Here is a 20,990-nt window from a genome sequence, read left to right as displayed (position 1 = left end):
AAAGAAGCCTGGCGGGAAGATCTTCTCTAGCTTGCATATCAACTCTGGCGCATTCTTATGCATTTCTTTTATCTTCTCAGGACATACTTCTTTAGCACAAAGCGTGCGGAAGAAATGACTTAACTCCGCAAGCACACGCCAGACATGCTCGGGAACATAGCCCCGAACCATCACCGGCATAATCCGCTCAATCCATACATGATAGTCATGACTCTTGAGCCAGGTCACTCTGCCCGTTGAAAGATTGACCCCCTTACTTATATTCGACACATAACCATCAGTGGACTTCACGACGTGTTTCAGCCACTTGAATGCCTCCATCTTATGATCCTTTTTAAGTACGAAGTCAGCATCTGGCTTGAACCAAGATTTTCGACTGCCTGTGGGAGGCTGCATGTGTAGACGTGGTCTATCACAAATATTCTGTTGATCGACTCTAGCATTAACATTATCCTTTGTCTTATCAGGAATGTTGAGGATCATGTGAAAAAGGGACTCTGCGACATTCTTTTCGGTGTGCATCACGTCGATGTTGTATGGAAGTTTGAGGTCCTTAAAATAGGGAAGCTGCGTGAAGGGGGTAATGTGAGTCCAGTTGTGCGTCTCACCATATCCTTCAAAACATTTTTTCCCTTTACCTTTTCCTTTGCCCTCGCCCTCGTCTTCGCCTGTGGCTTTGCCTTTGCCTTTCCCTTCACCGACAGGCTTAAGAGCTTTCAGCTGAGCAAGCACATCCGTGCCAGAAAAAGTTGGAATCTCGTTTACTTCATGGACAACTTTGCCTTTTGTGAAGTTCTTCTTGTCTTCCCTATCAGGATGGTCTGGAGGGAGGAACTGTCGATGCAGGTCAAAGGCAACATACTTGCCACCCTTCTTCAGCCAAATGAAAATCAAGGCATGCATGCACACTGGGCAAGGCATCTTTCCACTTGTACACCATCCGTAGAATAGGGCATAGCCGGGAAAGTCATGCATGCAATATTGTAGCCAAACTTTCATCAAGAAATTTTTCTGCAGATGCCGGTCGTATGTCAACCTCGGAAAGTACCAAGAATGGTGCAAATCATCCACCAACGGCTGCATAAACACATTCAAATTCTTCCCCGGATATTCAGGCCCCGGAATTATAAGCGACAGGAACATGGTCTTGCGTTGCATTATGGCACCGCGAGGGAGATTGAGTGGAATAACAAATACGGGCCAGCAGCTGTATGGATTAGACGACATACCATATGGATTGAACCCATCACCTGTTATAGCAATTGTGACATTCCCAGCCTCGGCTGCTTCCTCCGGGTACTCTATATCGAATGACTTCCATGCTTCACCTTCTGATGGATGTACAATTTTTTTTTGGATTGTACCTTTTCCCTTCCTTGTGCCACTTCATCATTTTGGCAGACTCCTCGGTGACGAAAAGGCACTGCAGTCTTTTTATAAAATCAAGATACTGAAGAACTTTCACAGGGATTTTTAGCTGCTGCTTCTGACCATGCTTATCGACCACCTCAATATACCGAGAGGAACCGCACTTCCTACAATACTTGTCATCCGCATACTCATGCCTAAACAAAAGGCAATTCTTTGGACAAACATGTATTTTCTCATAGTCCATGGAGAGCACCTTCATGATTTTCTTCGTAGCGTACATGGTTTTCGGCAATTCATGGCCCTCAGGCAGGCTGTTAGCCCATACTCCCAGAAATGCTTCGAAGCAACCTCGGCTACAGCCGTACTCAGCCTTGACTGCCATCGGTTGCAAGATGGCATCCAGCACAGACAGCTTGGCACCCTCATAGAGAGGTTTCTTTGACGAGGCCAAGATTTCCAGGAAGGCCTTTGCGGTTTCCTCCGGCTCCTCCGGTTCATTGGCTGAATGTGACGGAGGGGTCGGCTGTGCAGCAAAGACATCATCTAGCATGTCTCTAACCCCATCATCCTCATAACCAGCGACGCATTGTCGTATCACATCCTCTCTACCACGGTCCCGCTGGGCAAAGTTTATCGGCATATTAAAGTTGGGCATAAATCCATGCGTGCGAAGGTGCTTAGTCATCTCACTCTTATCTCTGCGGATACGTCTCTTACATTTGGCACACAGGCATTCTGGCACCATCCTCATTGGACTACGGAATATCTCTTTCAAAAACACATCAGTTTTCTCGACCCACTCTATTGTTACTTGATTTCGATGGAAAAACCCACTATACATCCACTGGTTATCTGCCATATCTGCTTTATTGGAAGCCACACAACAAAATTAAGGATTCATTTAAATTACTCACATCAATATTTTATTTTTTACAAGGTTGACGAGAAACGACATTTAATCCACCTACATCTCTAATAGGTAAAGATGGGTCCTAATCCCACCCGAGAATGTGTAGATTGAGTACGTTGTCCATGCTCTACCCCGTTCAAAGACAAAATTTCGGCAGCACCTCCCCGCTGTTCTCCAAATACATGTCTCGGCAAAATGCCGAGAGAATGTGCATCCGGAGACAACAGGGAGGCGCCGCCGAAATCCTGTCTCGGAACGGGGTAGAGCATGAACAACGTACCCAATCTACACATCCTCAGGCTGTCCGTGGAAAGCGCTGGACAATCCGAAAGAGCTGCGGTGATAAATATGCAATTGAATGCATATTTATCGATGCAACCCTTTCGGACGGGAGACCTAGGTTACGCGACTTGATGTGAAAATTTAATCTAGTGACATGGAAAAAAAAGTGGACGAGGTCATGGAATTGTTGCTCACCCTCCGATGTAGTCGATCAAAGGAGAGGGACGATCGTGGACCAACACCTCCAACGTCGACGATCACTCCACGAAGATGGAACGCCACAAATCCTGTTAATTACACCGAGTGAAAAAAATTAGGTCATCACCTCACATTAAGCATTGACACAACATTATGAATGAACATGAAACAACATGTCAAATTGTAAAAAAAAAAGCTTCATTAAGTATTTTAAAAACCAAGTGCCTCGAATTACTTCCATCTAACACTAACTTGACCAAACACAAAACTTACTAATATCCATCAATTCATACATATTTTAAACTAAGTGTTTACAAAATGCAAAACTTGACCAATATCCGTCAATCTATACCTGCACATATTCAAAAACTTGACCAATATCATCTATCCATATTTTAAACTAAGTGTCCAAATTCACAAACTTGACCAATATCCATCAATGCATCCATCTATCACAAACTTCACCATCAATCTGTACATGCATATATCCATTCATCACATATATATCCATCTATGCAAAAAAACAGTAACAAAATGCAAAAAAATTGAAAAAAAGCTCACCTTGGCCGCCGGTGCAGCAGGCAGCAGGGAGGCCGGGGGGCAGCCGCCAGGGAAGGGTGGACGGGGCCGGCTGGGGCGCAGCAGGGCATCGGTGGAGGGGCGCCTCCTAGCTCCGGCGCCCCCTAGCACGGGGTCGGGGCAGGAGACAGGGAGGGCGCGGGGTCGGGGATGGGTGTGGACGGCGCCGGCAAGAGGTGGCGGGGGGGACGGGGGTGGTGGTGGGGTGAGGGGGCGGAGAGGGGGGTGGTCGCGGCGGCGCGGAGACGAGGTGGCGACGGCGTGGTGGCGGTGGCGCGAGAAGGGCCGGGGAATGTAGGCGGGGAGGGGGAGGGGCGAGGGAAGGGGAGTGGCGCGGGTGGAGCGGCGGCGGGCGGGCGGCGGGGAGCGAAGCGGGCGACGGGGAGCGGTGGCGGTGCGGGTCGGTCTCTGGCGGCGGCGCGGCACAGGCTCTAGGGTCGAGGAGGAATGAGTGGTGGAGGGGCGACCGCGGATGGATAAGGGCAACTATGCCGACGGCTTAGCCGTAGGCATAGTTATATTTTTATTTTTTTTAATATTTTTAATAGTTTATAATTTTTTTTCTTTATGTTTTTCTATTTCATATAAATTTTTTGATGTTTTTTATAGTTATATTTTTCCTTTTTCATGTTTTTTATGTTTTAACAGCTTCATCCGCCGAGGCCATGGAGTGGGGAGGGGAGGCGCCGAACTCGAGCAGCTTCATCCGCCGAGGCCGTGGCCTGGTCGCGAGTCTGGGAGTGCATGGCCGCCGCCTCGCGTGCTCGATCTGGAGCTTAGTAGGTCAGGTGACTGAAGGGGGAGGGGGGTCGTCGACGGGGGGGTGGGGGTGGGGGCGGCGGCGGATCCAAGTCCGTCGGAGGGAGATGCTTCATGCGGGGACACCTGGGAGCAACATCCGGGCCAAACCACAGCTACATCCCCTCCATGTAGACCCGACGCGTCCGTTTCCCCCCTCCACGTGCCGGCGGCGGGCGGGCTTTGACTTTGCACGGACGGGCTTTGACCAGTGGACTTCTCCACCTTTGGAGCAACATCCGGGCCAGACCCACAGCAAGATCCCCTTCGTGTAGACCCGACGTGTCTGTTTCCCCCCTCCAGGTGCCGGCGGTGGCGCCGTCACCCCGGAGACGCGCGCCGCCTCTTCGGACATGCCACCACACCACCCCGCATGTATGAGGGGCCGGTGCGACGCTCCGGTGGCATTGCTACCCCCAGGGCCCCCGTCCCGCCTAACCCTGAAGCGGTTGACCATGATATCTAACCCTTTGACTTCCCACGGGCGGGCTTTGAACAGTGGACCTCTCCACGCGGTTGTGTCAGGTCAGCACAAAGGAACACCTGGGAGCAACATTCGGGCCAAACCCACAGCTACATCCCCTCCGTGTAGACCCGACATGTCCGTTTTCCCCCTCCAGGTGCCGGCGGCGGCGCCGTCCGTGAGGGGGGCCACGTCCCGGAGACGCGTGCCGCCTCTTCGGACATGCCACAACACCACCCCGCATGTATGAGGGGCCGGTGCGACGCTCCGATGGCATTGCTACCCCCAGGGCCCCCGTCCCGCCTAACCCTGGAGCGGTTGACCACGAGATATAGCCCTTTGACTTTCCACGCACGGGCTTTGAACAGTGGATCTCTCCACCCGGTTGTGTCAGGTCAGCTCAGAGGGACACCTGGAAGCAACATCCGGGCCAAAACCAACAGCTACATCCCCTCTGTGTAGACCCGATGCGTCCATTTCCCCCCTCCAGGTGCCGGCGGCGGCGCCGTCCGTTAGGGGGGCCACACCCCGGAGACGCGTGCCGCCTCTTCGAACATGCCACAACACCACCCCTCATGTATGAGGAGCCGGTGCAACGCTCCGGCGGCATTGCTAACCCCCAGGGCCCCCGTCCGGCCTAACCCTGGAGCGGTTGACCACGAGATCTAGCCCTTTAACTTTCCACGGACGGGCTTTGAACAGTGGACCTCTCCACCCGGTTGTGTCAGGTTAGCTCAGAGGGACACCTGGAAGCAACATCCGGGCCAAACCACAGCTACATCCCCTCCGTGTAGACCCGACGGGTCTGTATCCCCCCTCCACGTGCCGGCGGCGGGCGGGCTTTGACTTTGCACGGACGGGCATTGACCAGTGGACCTCTCCATCCAGTTGTGTTAGGTCAGCCCATAGGAACACTTTGGAGCAACATCCGGGCCAGACCCACAGCAAGATCCCCTCCGTGTAGACACGACGTGTGCGTTTCCCCCTCCAGGTGCCGGCGGTGGCGCCGTCCGTGAGCGGGGCCAAACCCCGGAGACGCGTGCCGCCTATTCGGACATGCCACCACACCACCCCGCATGTATGAGGGGCCGGTGCGACGCTCCGGTGGCATTGCTACCCCCAGGGCCCCCGTCCCGCCTAACCTTGGAGCGGTTGACCATGATATCTAGACCTTTGACTTCCCACGGACGGGCTTTGAACAGTGGACCTCTCCACGCGGTTGTGTCAGGTCAGCACAAAGGGATACCTGGGAGCAAAATCCGGGCCAAACCCACAGCTACATCCCCTCCGTGTAGACCCGACATGTCCGTTTCCCCCCTCCAGGTGCCGGTGGCGGCGCCGTCCGTGAGGGGGGCCACGTCCCGGAGACGCGTGCCGCCTCTTCGAACATGCCACAACACCACCCCGCACGTATGAGGGACCGGTGCGATGCTCCGGTGCCATTGCTACTCCCCAGGGCCCCCGTCCCGCCTAACCCTGGAGTGGTTGACCACGAGATCTAGCCCTTTGACTTTCCACAGACGGGCTTTGAACAGTGGATCTCTCCACCCGGTCGTGTCAGGTCAGCTCAGAGGGACACCTGGAAGCAACATCCGGGCCAAACCGACAGCTACATCCCCTCTGTGTAGACCCGATGCGTCCGTTTTCCCCCTCCAGGTGCCAGCGGCGGCGCCGTCCGTTAGGGGGGCCATGCCCCGAAGAAGCGTGCCGCCTCTTCGAACATGCCACAACACCACCCCGCATGTATGAGGGGCCGGTGTGACGCTCCGGTGGCATTGCTACCCCCAGGGCCCCCGTCCGGCCTAACCCTGGAGCGGTTGACCACGAGATCTAGCCCTTTGACTTTCCACGAATGGGCTTTGAACAGTGGACCTCTCCACCCGGTTGTGTCAGGTCAGCTCAGAGGGACACCTGAAAGTAACATCCGGGCCAAACCACAGCTACATCCCCTCCGTGTAGACCCGACGGCTCCGTTTCCCCCCTCCACGTGCCGGCGGCGGGCGGGCTTTGACTTCGCATGGACGGGCATTGACCAGTGGACCTCTCCACCCGGTTGTGTTAGGTCAGCCCATAGGAACACTTTGGAGCAACATCCGGGCCAGACCCACGGCCAGATCCCCTCCGTGTAGACCCGACGCGTCCGTTTCCCCCCTCCAGGTGCCGGCGGTGGCGCCGTTCGTGAGGGAGGCCAAACCCCGGAGACGCGTGCCGCCTCTTCGGACATGCCACCGCACCACCCCGCATGTATGAGGGGCCGGTGCGATGCTCCGGTGGCATTGCTACCCCCCCCCCCCCAGGGCCCCCATCCCGCCTAACCCTGGAGCGGTTGACCGCGATATCTAGCCCTTTGACTTCCCACGGACGGGCTTTGAACAGTGGACCTCTCAATGCGGTTGTGTCAGGTCAGCACAAAGGGACACCTGGGAGCAACATCCGGGCCAAACCCACAACTACATCCCCTCCGTGTAGACCCGACGCGTCCATTTCCCCCCTCCAGGTGCCGGCGGCGGCGCCGTCCGTGAGGGGTGCCACGTCCCGGAGACGCGTGTCGCCTCTTCGGACATGCCACAACACCACCCCGCATGTATGAGGGGCCGGTGCGACGCTCCGGTGGCATTGCTACCCCCAGGGCCCCCGTCCCGCCTAACCTTGGAGCGGTTGACCACGAGATCTAGCCCTTTGACTTTCCACGTACGGGCTTTGAACAGTGGACCTCTCCACCCGGTTGTGTCAGGTCAGCTCAGAGGGACACCTGGAAGCAACATCCGGGACAAACCGACAGCTACATCCCCTCCGTGTAGACCCGACGCATCCGTTACCCCCCTCTAGGTGCCGGCGGCGGCGCCGTCCGTGAGGGGGCCATGTCCAGGAGACGCGTGCCGCCTCTTCGGACATGCCACAACACCATGCCGCATGTATGAGGGGCCGGTGCGACGCTCCGGTGGCATTGCTACCCCTAGGGCCCCCGTCCCGCCTAACCCTGGAGCGGTTGACCACGAGATCTAGCTGTTTGACTTTCCACGTACGGGCTTTGAACAGTGGACCTCTCCACCCGGTTGTGTCAGGTCAGCTCAGAGGGACACCTGGAAGCAACATCCGGGACAAACCGACAGCTACATCCCCTCCGTGTAGACCCGACGTGTCCGTTTCCCCCCTCCAGGTGCCGGCGGCGGTCGGGCTTTGACTTTGCACGGACGAGCTTTGACCAGTGGACCTCTCCACCCGGTTGTGTTAGGTCAGCCCATAGGAACACTTTGGAGCAACATCCGGGCTAGACCCACAGCAAGATCCCCTCCGTGTAGACCCGACGCGTCCGTTTCCCCCCTCCAGGTGCCGGCGGTGGCGCCGTTTGTGAGGAAGGCCAAACCCCAAAGACGTGTGCCGCCTCTTCGGACCTGTCACCGCACCACCCCGCATGTATGAGGGGTCGGTGTGATGCTCCCGTGGCATTGCTACCCCCAGGGCCCCCGTCCCGCCTAACCCTGGAGCGGTTGACCATGATATCTAGCCCTTTGACTTCCCACGGACGGGCTTTGAACAGTGGACCTCTCCACACGGTTGTGTCAGGTAAGCATAAAGGGACACCTGGGAGCAACATCCGGGCCAAACCCATAGCTACATCCCCTCCGTGTATACCCGACGCATCCGTTACCCCCCTCTAGGTGCCGGCGGCGGCGCCGTCCGTGAGGGGGCCATGTCCAGGAGACGCGTGCCGCCTCTTCGGACATGCCACAACACCATGCCGCATGTATGAGGGGCCGGTGCGACGCTCTGGTGGCATTGCTACCCCTAGGACCCCCGTCCCGCCTAACCCTGGAGCGGTTGACCACGAGATCTAGCTGTTTGACTTTCCACGTACGGGCTTTGAACAGTGGACCTCTCCACCCGGTTGTGTCAGGTCAGCTCAGAGGGACACCTGGAAGCAATATCCGGGCCAAACCGACAGCTACATCCCCTCCGTGTAGACCCGACGCGTCCGTTTCCCCCCTCCAGGTGTCGGCGGCGGTCGGGCTTTGACTTTGCACAGACAGGCTTTGACCAGTGGACCTCTCCACCCGGTTGTGTTAGGTCAGCCCATAGGAACACTTTGGAGCAACATCCGGCCCAGACCCACAGCAAGATCCCCTCCGTGTAGACCCGACACGTCCATTTCCCCCCTCTAGGTGCCGGCGGTGGCGCCGTTCGTGAGGATGGCCAAACCCCGGAGACGCGTGCCGCCTCTTCGGACCTACCAACGCACCACCCCGCATGTATGAGGGGCCGGTGCGACGCTCCGGTGTCATTGCTACCCCCCAGGGCCCCCGTCCCGCCTAACCCTGGAGCGGTTGACCACGATATCTAGCCCTTTGACTTCCCACGGATGGGCTTTGAACAGTGGGCCTCTCCACGCGGTTGTGTCAGGTCAGCACAAAGGCACACCTGGGAGCAACATACGGGCCAAACCCACAGCTACATCCCCTCCGTGTAGACCCGACGCGTCTGTTTCCCCCCTCCAGGTGCCGGCGGCGGCGCCGTCCGTGAGGGGGGCCACGTCCCGGAGACGCGTGCCGCCTCTTCGGACATGCCACGACACCACCCCGCACGTATGAGGGGCCGGTGCGACGCTCCGGTGGCATTGCTACCCCCCCCCCCCCAAGGCCCCTGTCCCGCCTAACCCTGGAGCGGTTGACCACGAGATCTAGCCCTTTGACTTTCCATGTACGGGCTTTGAACAGTGGACCTCTCCACCCGGTTGTGTCAGGTCAGCACAGAGGGACACCTGGGAGCAACATCCGGGCCAAACCCACAGCTACATCCACTCCGTGTAGACCCGACACGTCCGTTTCCCCCCTCCAGGTGCCGGTGGCGGCGCTGTCCATGAGGGGGGCCACGTCCCGGTGATCCGTGCCTTCTCTTCGGACATGCCACAACACCACCCGGTTGTGGTAGGTCATCCGATATATATAATCACTTGGGAGCAAAGTCCCCTTCCTATAGACCGGATGCGGCTGTTCCCCACTCCAGGTGCCGGCCGGCGGCAGCGCCGTCCGTGAGTGGGGGTCACACCCCTCCGCATAGAACCAAAAATAATGTATGTATGCTTATATTAACACATGCTATATGTAAGTTAGTCAAATAATAATATGTAAGAAAACATAAAATATAGCTATGAAAAAAAGCAAATATATATATATATATATGTCGACGGCATAGTTGCGGCCGGGGCAAATGGCCGACGAGGTGCGGATCGATGACGTGTCATCTATGCCGACGGCAGCCGTCGGCATAGGCCTTGGTCGGTGCGCTTTGGATCGATGACGTGGCGTTCGTATCTATGCTGACGGCCGCCCGTCCCTGCCGGCGGCATAGATCTGACGTCGTTAGCCGCCTGTCACGGGCGTGGTCGCCGGGCCCGCAGCTTTGCCGACAGCTGATATATGCCGACGGCAGGTGTAGGCATAGATTGGTCTATGCCGACGGCCGTTCGTTGCCGACGGGGGCCGTCGGCGTATACTGGGATAGCCCGACGGCCGTTGTACGCCAACGGCCTGGGGCCAGCTGTCGGCATAGTCTAGAATAGGCCGACGGTGGCCGTCAGCATACTTTTGGCCGTCGACATCGAGCCCTGTTCCGGTAGTGTGTTCAGCATGTTTTATTTTGTTACAAAAAATCATAAATTGAAAAATTTCGTAAATTAAAAAAATGTTTGTGGATTAAAAAAACATAGATTTGAAAATATGTTCATGAGTTTTAAAAAGTGTTCATGATTTTTAAAAACCATTAATGAATTTAAAATGTTTGCCAATTTGAAAAATGTTAACGAATTCCAAAAATATTCTACGAAATGTAAAAATGTTTGCATATTTTAAAAATGTCATCAATTCAAAAAAATGTCCACAAACAAATATTCATAAATTTTTAAAAAATGTTCATTAATTCAACAAATTGTTCACCAATAAAAAGATGTTCCAAAATTAGGAAAATATTCATGAATTTGACGCTGGCGAGAAGCTCAACGTCGTGTACATTCAGGAAGGTGACCTGCCTGCAACCAAGATTGTCGTTGCTGAGTACAAGACAGGCTGAGTGCTAAGATATGGAACAATTAGGAAATGGCGTGACAATTTTTTTCTTTGTTCACCTTTCATATTTTTTCTTTTAAATTCGGTAAAAATCCGAGTTCGCAAGTTGAGAGCGTTGAATTGTTCGCTTTTATGTTTGGTTTAAGACAAGCACGACTAATTCAAACATCACATGCGGGGCCTTGATGTGCCAGACCGTGGGGCGATCAATGGTTACCTCACCACGTGGTTTAATCGAGCGGGCAACGACTGAGTAGTAATCCCAGAAATAAACTTAATCCACACTAACTATCTTTTACACTTCAATCCTAGAGTATTATAATTTTCCTTTGATAAATAACGGTTTTATTAATTCAAAATGTAGTATTAAGCGTTTAACAAAGTAAAGCCATATGAAACTGAAATGATGCATATGTCGACAGAGGAGGTCGACTGATCCAGAGATTATTCTACCATCCATATTGGGTAAGATCCTCTCTGGCCATCCACTCCAACTACAGACACTCTATCTTGAACAACAGTTGGTACTTCATTCGATGTATCGTAGACACATACAAAGACAGTGCATACAATGATGAATAATCTAAAAAGAGGAGATATTTTTCCATTAAAAACACAATAATTTCTACATAGCTAAAGCAGACACTACCACCCACATTAGGGTACTAAACTTATTTGCTATTTCATCAAGCCAATGACCATAAATATTGACAACTCTTTTGTGTGGATACAAATTTGACGCTATTTGGATGACTCGCCACGTAGAGTACGCAAACTTGCATTAATAGAAGAGGTGCTTAATTGTCTTGTCTTGAGTACAAAAGCTACACTTTTTTTGCATCGAGCGAGGTTATCATTGTTTAGCATGACTCCTCTTTAAAAGATATTTGACCAAGCTTTGCTGTTCAACACTGGCATTACAGCGTTCCACAGAGTGACAATACATGCACCAAAAATGATGGGCCAAGGGGCCAAACATCTTAGGAACATCACCAAATTGAAAAAATGTAGCTATTTTTAGCGAGGAAGTACCTCACCGTCGGCCACGTCGATGGAGCCCAGGAGGTTGACCAGCTCGAGGAGAGGATGAGCAGGAAACCCCCTCCCTTGGCCACATATCTTGACGGTGAAGTCGACTTTGGTGCTGGAGGACGAGTCGTAGGATGCAACCATCGATGGTGAGGCCTTACTGCGACCCACGCGTGGTGGACTTCCACTTCGAGCTCTACTCGGCGACACACACCGACAACTAGTGCTTGTCGAGCCGTTGCCGCAGGGGCACACGTTCGGAGGAGGGTTGCCCAAGATCGGAACGACGGCCAAGGCGACGATGGAGTGGACATGTTGCCACAGGAGAGGGCGGTGACCATGGTGACGGAGGGGTGCACCATTGTTGAAGCTGGACAAGAAGGCTCAGCCGCAGTCGCAAAGGAAAAAAAAGATTGTCTCTCCTTCCCATGGAATTTCCTTTGGGCCCTTATTTGCATGATTTTCTAAAGAGAGAAGTGCATATTTCAACTCCGAACTCTTGTCCTGGTCTAATTTACAACCCCGAACTCCAATACCGTCTAAATTACAACCCCTAACTCTCAAAACCGGCTAGGATTCAACCCTCCCCTCTTTGTTGACCGGTTTTGACCGGTCAACGGGTCCCGTCAGCATGGCACATCAGCATTATTTTTAAAAAGCTGTAAAATAAAAAAAATCCAGGAAAAGAAATAAAAAAATCAAATTTCCGGGAAAAAATCAGGGAAAATAAATAAAATCAAATTTCTGAAAAACAAAAATATCGATATTTCCATGAAAAATCAAAAAATAGTTAAAATAAAAAAATCCAAGGAAAAAAATTCAAATTCCCAAGAAAATTATATAAAAACTGTAAAATAGAAAAAGATCTAGAAAAAGTAATTTCCAAAAAAGTTCAATTTTTTGATTTTTTTCCTCTGAAAATCACGGAAAAAGTTTCCGAATTTTTTTTGCAAACTTTTTTTCGGAAATTTGGTTTTTTTCCTTATTTTTTCTCGATCTTACAGATTTTTATTTATATTTTTCTTGAAATTTTGAATTTTTTTCCGACGTGGCATGCTGATTGGACCTGTTGACTGGTCAAAACTGGTCACCCCTGGTCAAAACCGGTGAACAAGGAGGGGAGGGTTGAATTCTGACCTGTTTTGAGAGTTGAGGGTTGTAATTTAGATGGTATTGAAGTTCGGGGTTGTAAATTAGATTAGGACAAGAGTTCGGGGTTGAAAAATGCACTTCTCTCTTTTCTAAACGCGTGAATAGGAAAAATACAAGACTTAAGTGGCATGTCCATTTGAATCATAGGAAAATCAAAGGAATTGTAAAAAGAAGTTACAATGGATGCTAGTTTTCTAATAAAAATGCAGTACACTTGATTCCATAGGAAAAAATCCTACAGGATTCAATCCTGTGAATCAAATGACAAACATAGGGAAAAAATACTAACGATTCTAAACTTGAAAAATCCTATGAAATTCCTTTAATCAAAGGAGTCATGTTGACTGCATGGCTGACAGGAGGGAAAGCGACTGAGCAGAATACTGAACTTTTCCTCCATATGAGTGGGCATCCACGATGGACTTTCATAGGCGTGGAGGTCTAGCATTAGGGTCTAGCATTAGAGTATAAGAGAAAAACCGTGCGAACGCTGAAAATTGCTAAAAGAAATTAGTGTTGAAGCTTAAGGCAGACGTGGTTCGGATCCCCACGTGACTTCCACAGCTAGGATTGCAGTGATCATAGAGATTTACAACATGCACAGAACTTTCATCACACACACACACTGCTGAGATTTAGCAAACACACATAAATAATGATGCATTGTACAAACTGAACCTCATTGTATCGTCTAACACGACACTACTAACCTTATTGTTCGGTTCAACATGGTACCAGCACTACTACGAACATCCGACGGTTGGAAACAAACCATCCCCATCGCTGTCGCCGACAATCATTTGTCTCCAAATGGAAAATAATCAATATCATTGTCTTGGAGATTGTTATAACTTCTTCTTCCATGTGGTTCTACCCCTAACAATCTCCTCATGCACATCACCTGCTTTCAGTTGCAGAAGGTGCGTGTACTTTGTTGGCCATTGCTGTAGTGCACCAGCCAAGCTGTGGTGGCCATTGATGACTTCTGGCAAGAGTGAGGGTCCCCTCACCATGCTAACGTTCTCGCTTGGAGAGACCGAGTCCTCGTCTGGCTGGCAAATAGACTGCACCACATCCGAGCTCCCACACTCCTTCCTGTACTCCAGTATGATGCTGCTAAGCTGGTGATGCTGCAGGAACTGATCGGGGATAGTCTGCACACGATCAACAAATAAATTACCATTCTCTCTGATCCATATTAATTATCGCTGATTTAATACAAAGTTCAGAGAGTTGTGTTTAGTTGTGTTTTTTTATTCTTCCGCCAGGAGCTCTCCCAACCCAACTACTCCGTCTATCTGAGTTTATTAAATAATAAAATATTAAATTTGACTATAAATTTAGGGTCAAACTTGCATATAAATTTGACTAATAAATGTTAAATAATTCAGTACTCCCTCTGTCCGAAAAAGCTTGTCTCAATTTTGGATGTATCTATCACTAACTTCGTGTTAGATACATCCATTTGAGGGACAAACTTATTCGGACGAAGTGGGTAATAGTTAGGACTGAAAGTTGTACAACGATGAATACAAGGGTTATATATGCTCCCTGCTGGAGAAAAGTTGCGCGGTACGTATATTATTATTACCTCAAGCATCCAGCGTACATATTTGACATTATTGACGTGCTGGTTCATGTCCAGATCGCTTCGTTTCGGCTGCAAAAAATATCCAGTCGTAGATAGATGTGAGAAACAAGGCAACAAAGCAGGACAACTGCAGACAGAACGATCTTAAAAAAGTGCCTAGGAACGTCAGACAAGTTAACCGAATAAACAAGTTAATTAAGCCTAGGAACGTCAGGAAAGGTGTGCATCAAATCAAACGAATGAAGCTTATTACCTTCAAGTCAGAGTCGACGTGCTTGGCGTTGCTGTCGAGCTTGATGATCTTCTCGGTGGCCTCCTCGCGGATGGCGTGGCGGTCGATGAACCACGGCGAGATCTCACCCCTGACCTCCTCGGGCATCTTGGACAGCCTCCTGGTGTTCTTGTTCATCATCACCCATGTACTGGTTGCCCGGACGTAGATGTTGCCGGAGCCGCGGCCGCGGATGAGCCAGTCCCGCCGCATCCCGTTCTTCCCCGACGAGCCAACCCACGTGTCAATCTCCAGCACATCACCCCATAATGGGTAGTGATCGACTTGGACGTGCATCCTGGACACGACCCAGATGAGGTTGCTCTTGATCATGCCGTGCGTCGCGCCAAAGCCGTCGCCAAGCAGACCCGACATCCACACGTGGTTCAATGCTGTCTCCTGCTTGTGTACGTGCATGCATGCATAAGTTATGTGCCCTCGACGACGTGAGTCAGAAATGAGCCTAGCTAAACAAGATAGATAGAGCACGTCCGTACCTGGAGAAGATTGAGTATGGTCTCGAGTGTGGCCGTTCTGTCAGGGCCGACCTCGTAGGAGCGCACCACCACCGTCTGCTGGTACCGCACGCCGCCCTCCACGATCTGCGCCTGCCGGAAGGGATCCTCGGCCTGCTTCTCCGTCGGGATGTTCTGCCGGCTGCGCTCCCGTCCGTCCGTCGCCGGTGCCGGCGCCAGCAGCGGGGCGCTGAGCTCCGCCAGCGTTTCGTTGATGGACGTCTCCAGCGCCGCCCCGACCTGCAGCGTGGCGCGGTGCGCAGCCCCGTTGACCCTCACGGCCGCGTTGCTCCGCTGCTGCCCTCCCCTCTCCGACGAGGAGCATCTGACGAGCATGCGCGAGTGGTAGTATCTGAGCACGCGCGAGGAGTAGATAGCACCCGACGACAAGCTTGTGTTAGCCATGCAGATGTGAGCAGAGAGTTGCACCTCACTAACCTCCTTCCTTGTTCGTGTGATGGTGTAAATAGTTAATTGAACATGGAGATCGATCATTGCAGCAGTGGGTTTCTTATAGTGGCGCAACGGCGGATCTCACAGTGGGTTTGGTAGTATTCGCTCCCGAGGACAAGGAACAAGAAACTAAACTGTCCTCTTGTACCTGCTTCGCTACAAGCAATGCTGCAAACTCCGCATACTTCGCTGACGACAGGAATTATATATTGAAGCGAAATTAATCCGGACAAGAATGGCGTGCTCATTCCCTCCTGTTGCACTTGTTTTTGGAGTTGTAAAAACTAAAGTTTTGGTACGGCGCTCATATACTTTGACGCCTCCGTGTTGTTGCAAGGTGCCTTGATTTTTCCATCACAAGAGTATAAAGGGACACCTTAGATTCTTTTACAATAGAATACAATCCAATGGTATGAACAATTAAATCATGCGTGGGAAGGCTCACGTATATTCATTGGTCTAGAAAGTCCTACTGGCTATGTTAAAGAAAAATCTTATTACTGATACCACACCGCGCTTCACTCTTAGAATCGTGTATTAGGCTTCACTCTTTGTAGCTTGCATAAACTTTCACGGTTTTACTAATCATCATCTATATGTGAGATTGTCCACCACACAATCAGGGCTAGAACTTCTTCTTGCATGAACCTTCTAGCCTAGAAGGTTCATGCAAGAAGAAGTTTTGTTTTGTTAGCGTGTGCGTGTGCGTCATCACGCCGTTTTGTCATATCACGGTTGTGCCAAATCATATTCAGCGCCTTAACCACCAGTTACAAGTGTTCTCGCAACCTGGCACAAACCCCTGTTCAACCTTGGGCTCGCCTCATTGAACTCTTTTTTATCGCACTATACGTGACGCCTGAAGCCGATCTCAATGGGCTGGTCTAAGGCAGTTGTAGGCGAAGCTCGTCCCGGTTTTCGGTTTTGGGAAGCTTCAGGTCATTTTATTGGTTTCTGGACCGGTTTTTGTTATGTTTTGTGCGGGTTTTTTATTTCCAGTTTTGTGTGTATTTCTTTTTTTTCAAATGCGTGATTTAAAAAATAGCAAAAATTCATCAAATTTTGTGAAACTTTTTTTAAGAAAATGGTGAACTTTTACAAATGCTTAAACTTTTTTCCAGATTTATGAAAAATTTCGTATTCATGAATGTTTTTAAATTTTTATTAACTTTTTTCAAATTCATGAACTTTTCTATTTTTATGTATTCTTAAAACTCATGAAAATTTTCCTTTTTTGTTTTTTTGTTTCTACAAAGTCATCAGTCAACCATGCCATTGGTCAACGTTGACTGGTCAACTGAGAACTAAGGGCCCGTTCGGAAGCTCTCCAGCTTCCCGAACGAGCCAGCTTCTCGCGGAGCTAGTGCTAGCTGGCTTCTCGGGGGAGCTAGCGAGCGTTCGGTAGCTACTTGGTCCGCTGTAGCGAGAGAAAACGGTTCGTGCCCAGCTGTAGCGAGAGAAAAACGGTTCGATGGCACTTCAGAAGGGCATTCACACGTAATTTGGAGCAACTCCCGCTTCTCCTTTTCACGAAGCTGGGCGATAGCAGCTCCACAAATTTGCATGCAGGTCTGATCGTTCTCCAGAAGCTGGATTCCAGGAGCTGAGCTGTTCGGCTGGCTTCTCACGCGATTCTCTAGAGTCTGGAAGCCAGAGGAGTTCCGAACGGGCCCTAAGCGAACCAAGGAACGAGTGAACCAAGCGAAGTAGGGAACCGAGCGAGTTGCTTGCCCTGTTTATTGGGCAGGCTCACGAGTGAGCGGCGCGTGAGCACTCCTTCTACATCTGGCGCATAAGGCGCCATTTAGGAGAGTTAATTGCACAGAAGTACCACAATTCGGGCATCACATGCAGATTGGTACCATGATTGCTAATTTTTGCGTGTCAGTACCAACATTGGTCTAAGTTTTTGCAAATTAGGCTAAAACGCGTATTTATACGTATTGACGCCCGATCCGACAGCTCGGGCCCACCCGTCAGGTGCCACGCTGGCCAATCGGCGTGTGCCCGCGCGCTGACTAGGACGAGCCGGTGCGCTGCTGCTCTCCAACCTGGTCCGGTCGCACCAGCTCCAGCCCGGCCGCACCATTCCCCTCCCCTCTTCCTCCTCGCTCGTTTCCTCCGTCGTCGTCGCCCGCGTCCCGACTGCCGGCCGCCGCACCGCCCCGCCGACGCCATGGTTTTGGAGGACGAAAGCAGCGACGACCATTCTAGCCTCCCGTACATGCAGTCTTTCTCCACAGACAGTCTCAGCGAGGTCAGTACAGGGTTAGGGTTAGGGTTTCAGATTTGGGATTTCTTGATTTGGTTGATATCGCTAGGTTTTGATTTGGCCATTGTCTTTCTGCGAGCTTCTGCAGGTCCCTTTCAGCATTGAAGATCCAGATTACAAGGGGCTTGAGCTGGATGTGATGTCTCCATGTGAGAAGCACGGCATGGCATCTGAGAGGCTTGTTGCCTTTGAAGGAACAGACACAGGCAGGAGGTTTTTAGCATGTGCACAGCCGGTATGGATTGTAAGATTGTAGGCATACTGATTTTTTTTCTTACTTGGTCAGTGCCATATTGAACTCTGTTTGCTGGAGTACTCTGCTTGCTATCAACATTTTGGTTCATAGTGGTTAGAGTAGCTTATTTAGGTCAAGCATGAGTATATTTTGCTGGAGTACAATGGCATAGTAATTTATGTTAATAGAAATTTAGGTCAAGCATGAGTACATTTTTTCTTACTCAAGTGGCTGCTCCTCTTGTTAAATGTAGTGGTCTGGTGCTAACATAGTAATTTATGTTAATAGTGGTAGTAGAGTAGCTTACAAATATTTGAACACTCCTTGATATGAATAGTACAGTAACTAAACTAGTCAGTCAGCTACTCAAGTGGCTGCTCCTCTTGTTAAATGTAGTGGTCTGATGCTAAATTTAGACATTCTTTTTGGCAACTGCAGTGATTTTGTGTAATTACTTGATGTATGAACTGTTTTGTTGTTGTTGTTGTTTTTGCAGCAAGGTAGCAATTGTGGCTTTGTTGAATGGGTTGATCACCAGTGGCCCCCAACAATGCAGAATGCATTGTTGAAGCTATGGGCAATGGTTGAAGATGCAAAAAGTGCTAGGGTGAATGACAATCTTGAAAGTTCTTTCACTATCCACCATCTGACAGAAGAGAAGAACAACCTGGAGGCCAACTATGACAAGCTAGTCCAAGATGTGCATCAGCTTATGAGCTTCCAGGAGGATAGGGTGGTGGATTTCAGACATCTGCAGTCTGCCATTACATATCAGCATGAATGCAGAAGTGAACTGGTGGCTGATATGAATGCAAAGATGGCAAAGAAAGATGCAGAGTTTGAGAAGTTTAAGCAGAATTATGATGTGCTACTGAACCTGACAAGAGCTCAAGCTACAGTCATCCAGAACCTGAAGTTGAAGCATATTACTGATAAGCAATTGCTTACTGAAGCTAAGATGAACTTGGAGTTGAAGAATGCAGAGCTCACAAAGTCTGAGGAGAAGCTCACCCAAGATAAGCTAGAGTTGAAGTTTCAGGTTGCTGATTTGCTTAAGGGAAAGGAAAAGCATGGTGAAGAGAAGGGGAAGCTAGAGCTTCAGATTGCTGGGTTGATTAAGGCAGAGGAGAAGCTGAAGGAGAAGATCAAGGGGATCCAGGCCATCTTAGAGAAGTGAAGAAAATGAATACGAGAGTAGTGGGCAATGCTGACCTTTTGGGCATGATGGTTGTGTAGTGTATGGCTCTACTAAATGTGAACTTCTCTAAGATGAACTATGGTTGTGTATGTATGTAGTAGATATGCTTTTCATCCTTTTGTGAGAAAAGGATGAACTATGCATCTAAACTCCACTATGTATTGTGAACAATGGTTGTGTACTTTATAATATGTTGAACTGTAGTAAGTATTGTGTGTTATGTGTGTTATGTTTGCTGGATCAGATATTCTATGTTATGTTTGCTAGACTTCAGATTATGATTTCTCATGCACTAGGTTTTGATGATTATGTTAGCATTGGAAGACTATTTGATGGTTATGTTAGCACTGGATTATTAGATGGTTATGTTATATCATGCATTGGAAGCCTATGTTTAGGTGGCTCTGTCGACCCCGAGTCACCGTAAACCCTAATGGTTAGGCTTAGGTGGCTCCGTCGACCCCGAGTCACCATAAACCCTAATGGTTAGGTTTAGGTGGCTCCGTCGACCCCGAGTCACCATAAACCCTAATGGTTAGGTTTAGGTGGCTCCATCGACCCCGAGTCACCGTAAACCCTAATGTTTAGGTTTAGGTGGCTCCGTCGACCCTGAGTCACCGTAAACCCTAATGGTTAGGTTTAGGTGGCTCTGTCGACCCCGAGTCACCGTAAACCCTAATGGTTAGTCTTAGGTGGCTCCGTCGACCCCGAGTCACCGTAAACCCTAATGGTTAGGCTTAGGTGGCTTCATCGACCCCGAGTCACCGTAAACCCTAATGGTTAGGCTTAGGTGGCTCCGTCGACCCTGAGTCACCGTAAACCCTAATGGTTAGGCTTAGGTGGCTCCGTCCCCGAGTCACCGTAAACCCTAATGGTTAGGCTTAGGTGGCTCCGTCGACCCCGAATCACCGTAAACCCTAATGGTTAGGCTTAGGTGGCTCCGTCGACCCCGAGTCACCGTAAACCCTAATGGTTAGGCTTAGGTGGCTTCCTCGACCCCGAGTCACCGTAAACCCTAATGGTTAGGCTTAGGTGGCTTCCTCGACCCCGAGTCACCGTAAACCCTAATGGTTAGGCTTAGGTGGCTTCCTCGACCCCGAGTCACCGTAAACCCTAATGGTTAGGCTTAGGTGGCTTCCTCGACCCCGAGTCACCGTAAACCCTAATGGTTAGGCTTAGGTGGCTCCGTCGACCCCGAATCACCGTAAACCCTAATGGTTAGGCTTAGTGGCTCCGTCGACCCCGAGTCACCGTAAACCCTAATGGTTAGGCTTAGGTGGCTCCGTCGACCCCGAATCACCGTAAACCCTAATGGTTAGGCTTAGGTGGCTCCGTCGACCCCGAGTCACCGTGCTTCATTAAGCCTCCATACTTCATCACGCAGATCCCCAATGAGCTCACTCCAGAATGTGGGCAATTTCACCATGCTGACATGCAACAGATAGCAGCAGTATTGGTACTAATTTGTCACAAGTAACTGCCTAAAGTTCAACATTCAGAAAACCACCTAAAGTTCAACATTCAGAAAACCACCTAAAGGTGAACATTCAGATAACCACCTAAAGTTCAACATTCAGATAATCACCTAAAGTTCAACCACATATCCAGTAG

The 20,990-nt window shown here is 50.4% G+C and overlaps 2 protein-coding genes across 2 annotated transcripts; one reads left to right on the top strand and one right to left on the bottom strand.

Moving 5' to 3' along the window:
• Positions 1 to 13,612: 13,612 nt before the first annotated feature.
• LOC125534488 (palmitoyl-acyl carrier protein thioesterase, chloroplastic) lies at positions 13,613 to 15,675 on the bottom strand. The gene is made up of 4 exons (XM_048697700.2): positions 15,204 to 15,675; positions 14,689 to 15,105; positions 14,436 to 14,504; positions 13,613 to 13,998 (listed from the first exon to the last, which is right to left on the bottom strand). The coding sequence occupies exons 1-4, from the start codon at positions 15,624 to 15,626 to the stop codon at positions 13,690 to 13,692; spliced, it is 1,218 nt and encodes a 405-aa protein (XP_048553657.1). The 5' UTR covers positions 15,627 to 15,675; the 3' UTR covers positions 13,613 to 13,689.
• A 2,175-nt stretch (positions 15,676 to 17,850) lies between these two features.
• Positions 17,851 to 19,358, top strand: LOC147987586 (uncharacterized). The gene is made up of 3 exons (XM_087540378.1): positions 17,851 to 17,931; positions 18,035 to 18,181; positions 18,678 to 19,358. Exons 1-3 carry the CDS (start codon positions 17,851 to 17,853, stop codon positions 19,356 to 19,358), a joined length of 909 nt encoding a protein of 302 aa, XP_087396504.1.
• Positions 19,359 to 20,990: the final 1,632 nt, after the last annotated feature.

The sequence above is a fragment of the Triticum urartu genome, chromosome 2A (genome assembly GCF_056163025.1).
Source record: "Triticum urartu cultivar PI428250 chromosome 2A, HENAU_Tu73, whole genome shotgun sequence".
Classification (NCBI taxonomy): Eukaryota; Viridiplantae; Streptophyta; class Magnoliopsida; order Poales; family Poaceae; genus Triticum; species Triticum urartu.
This window is presented reverse-complemented; position numbering and strand designations above follow the sequence as displayed.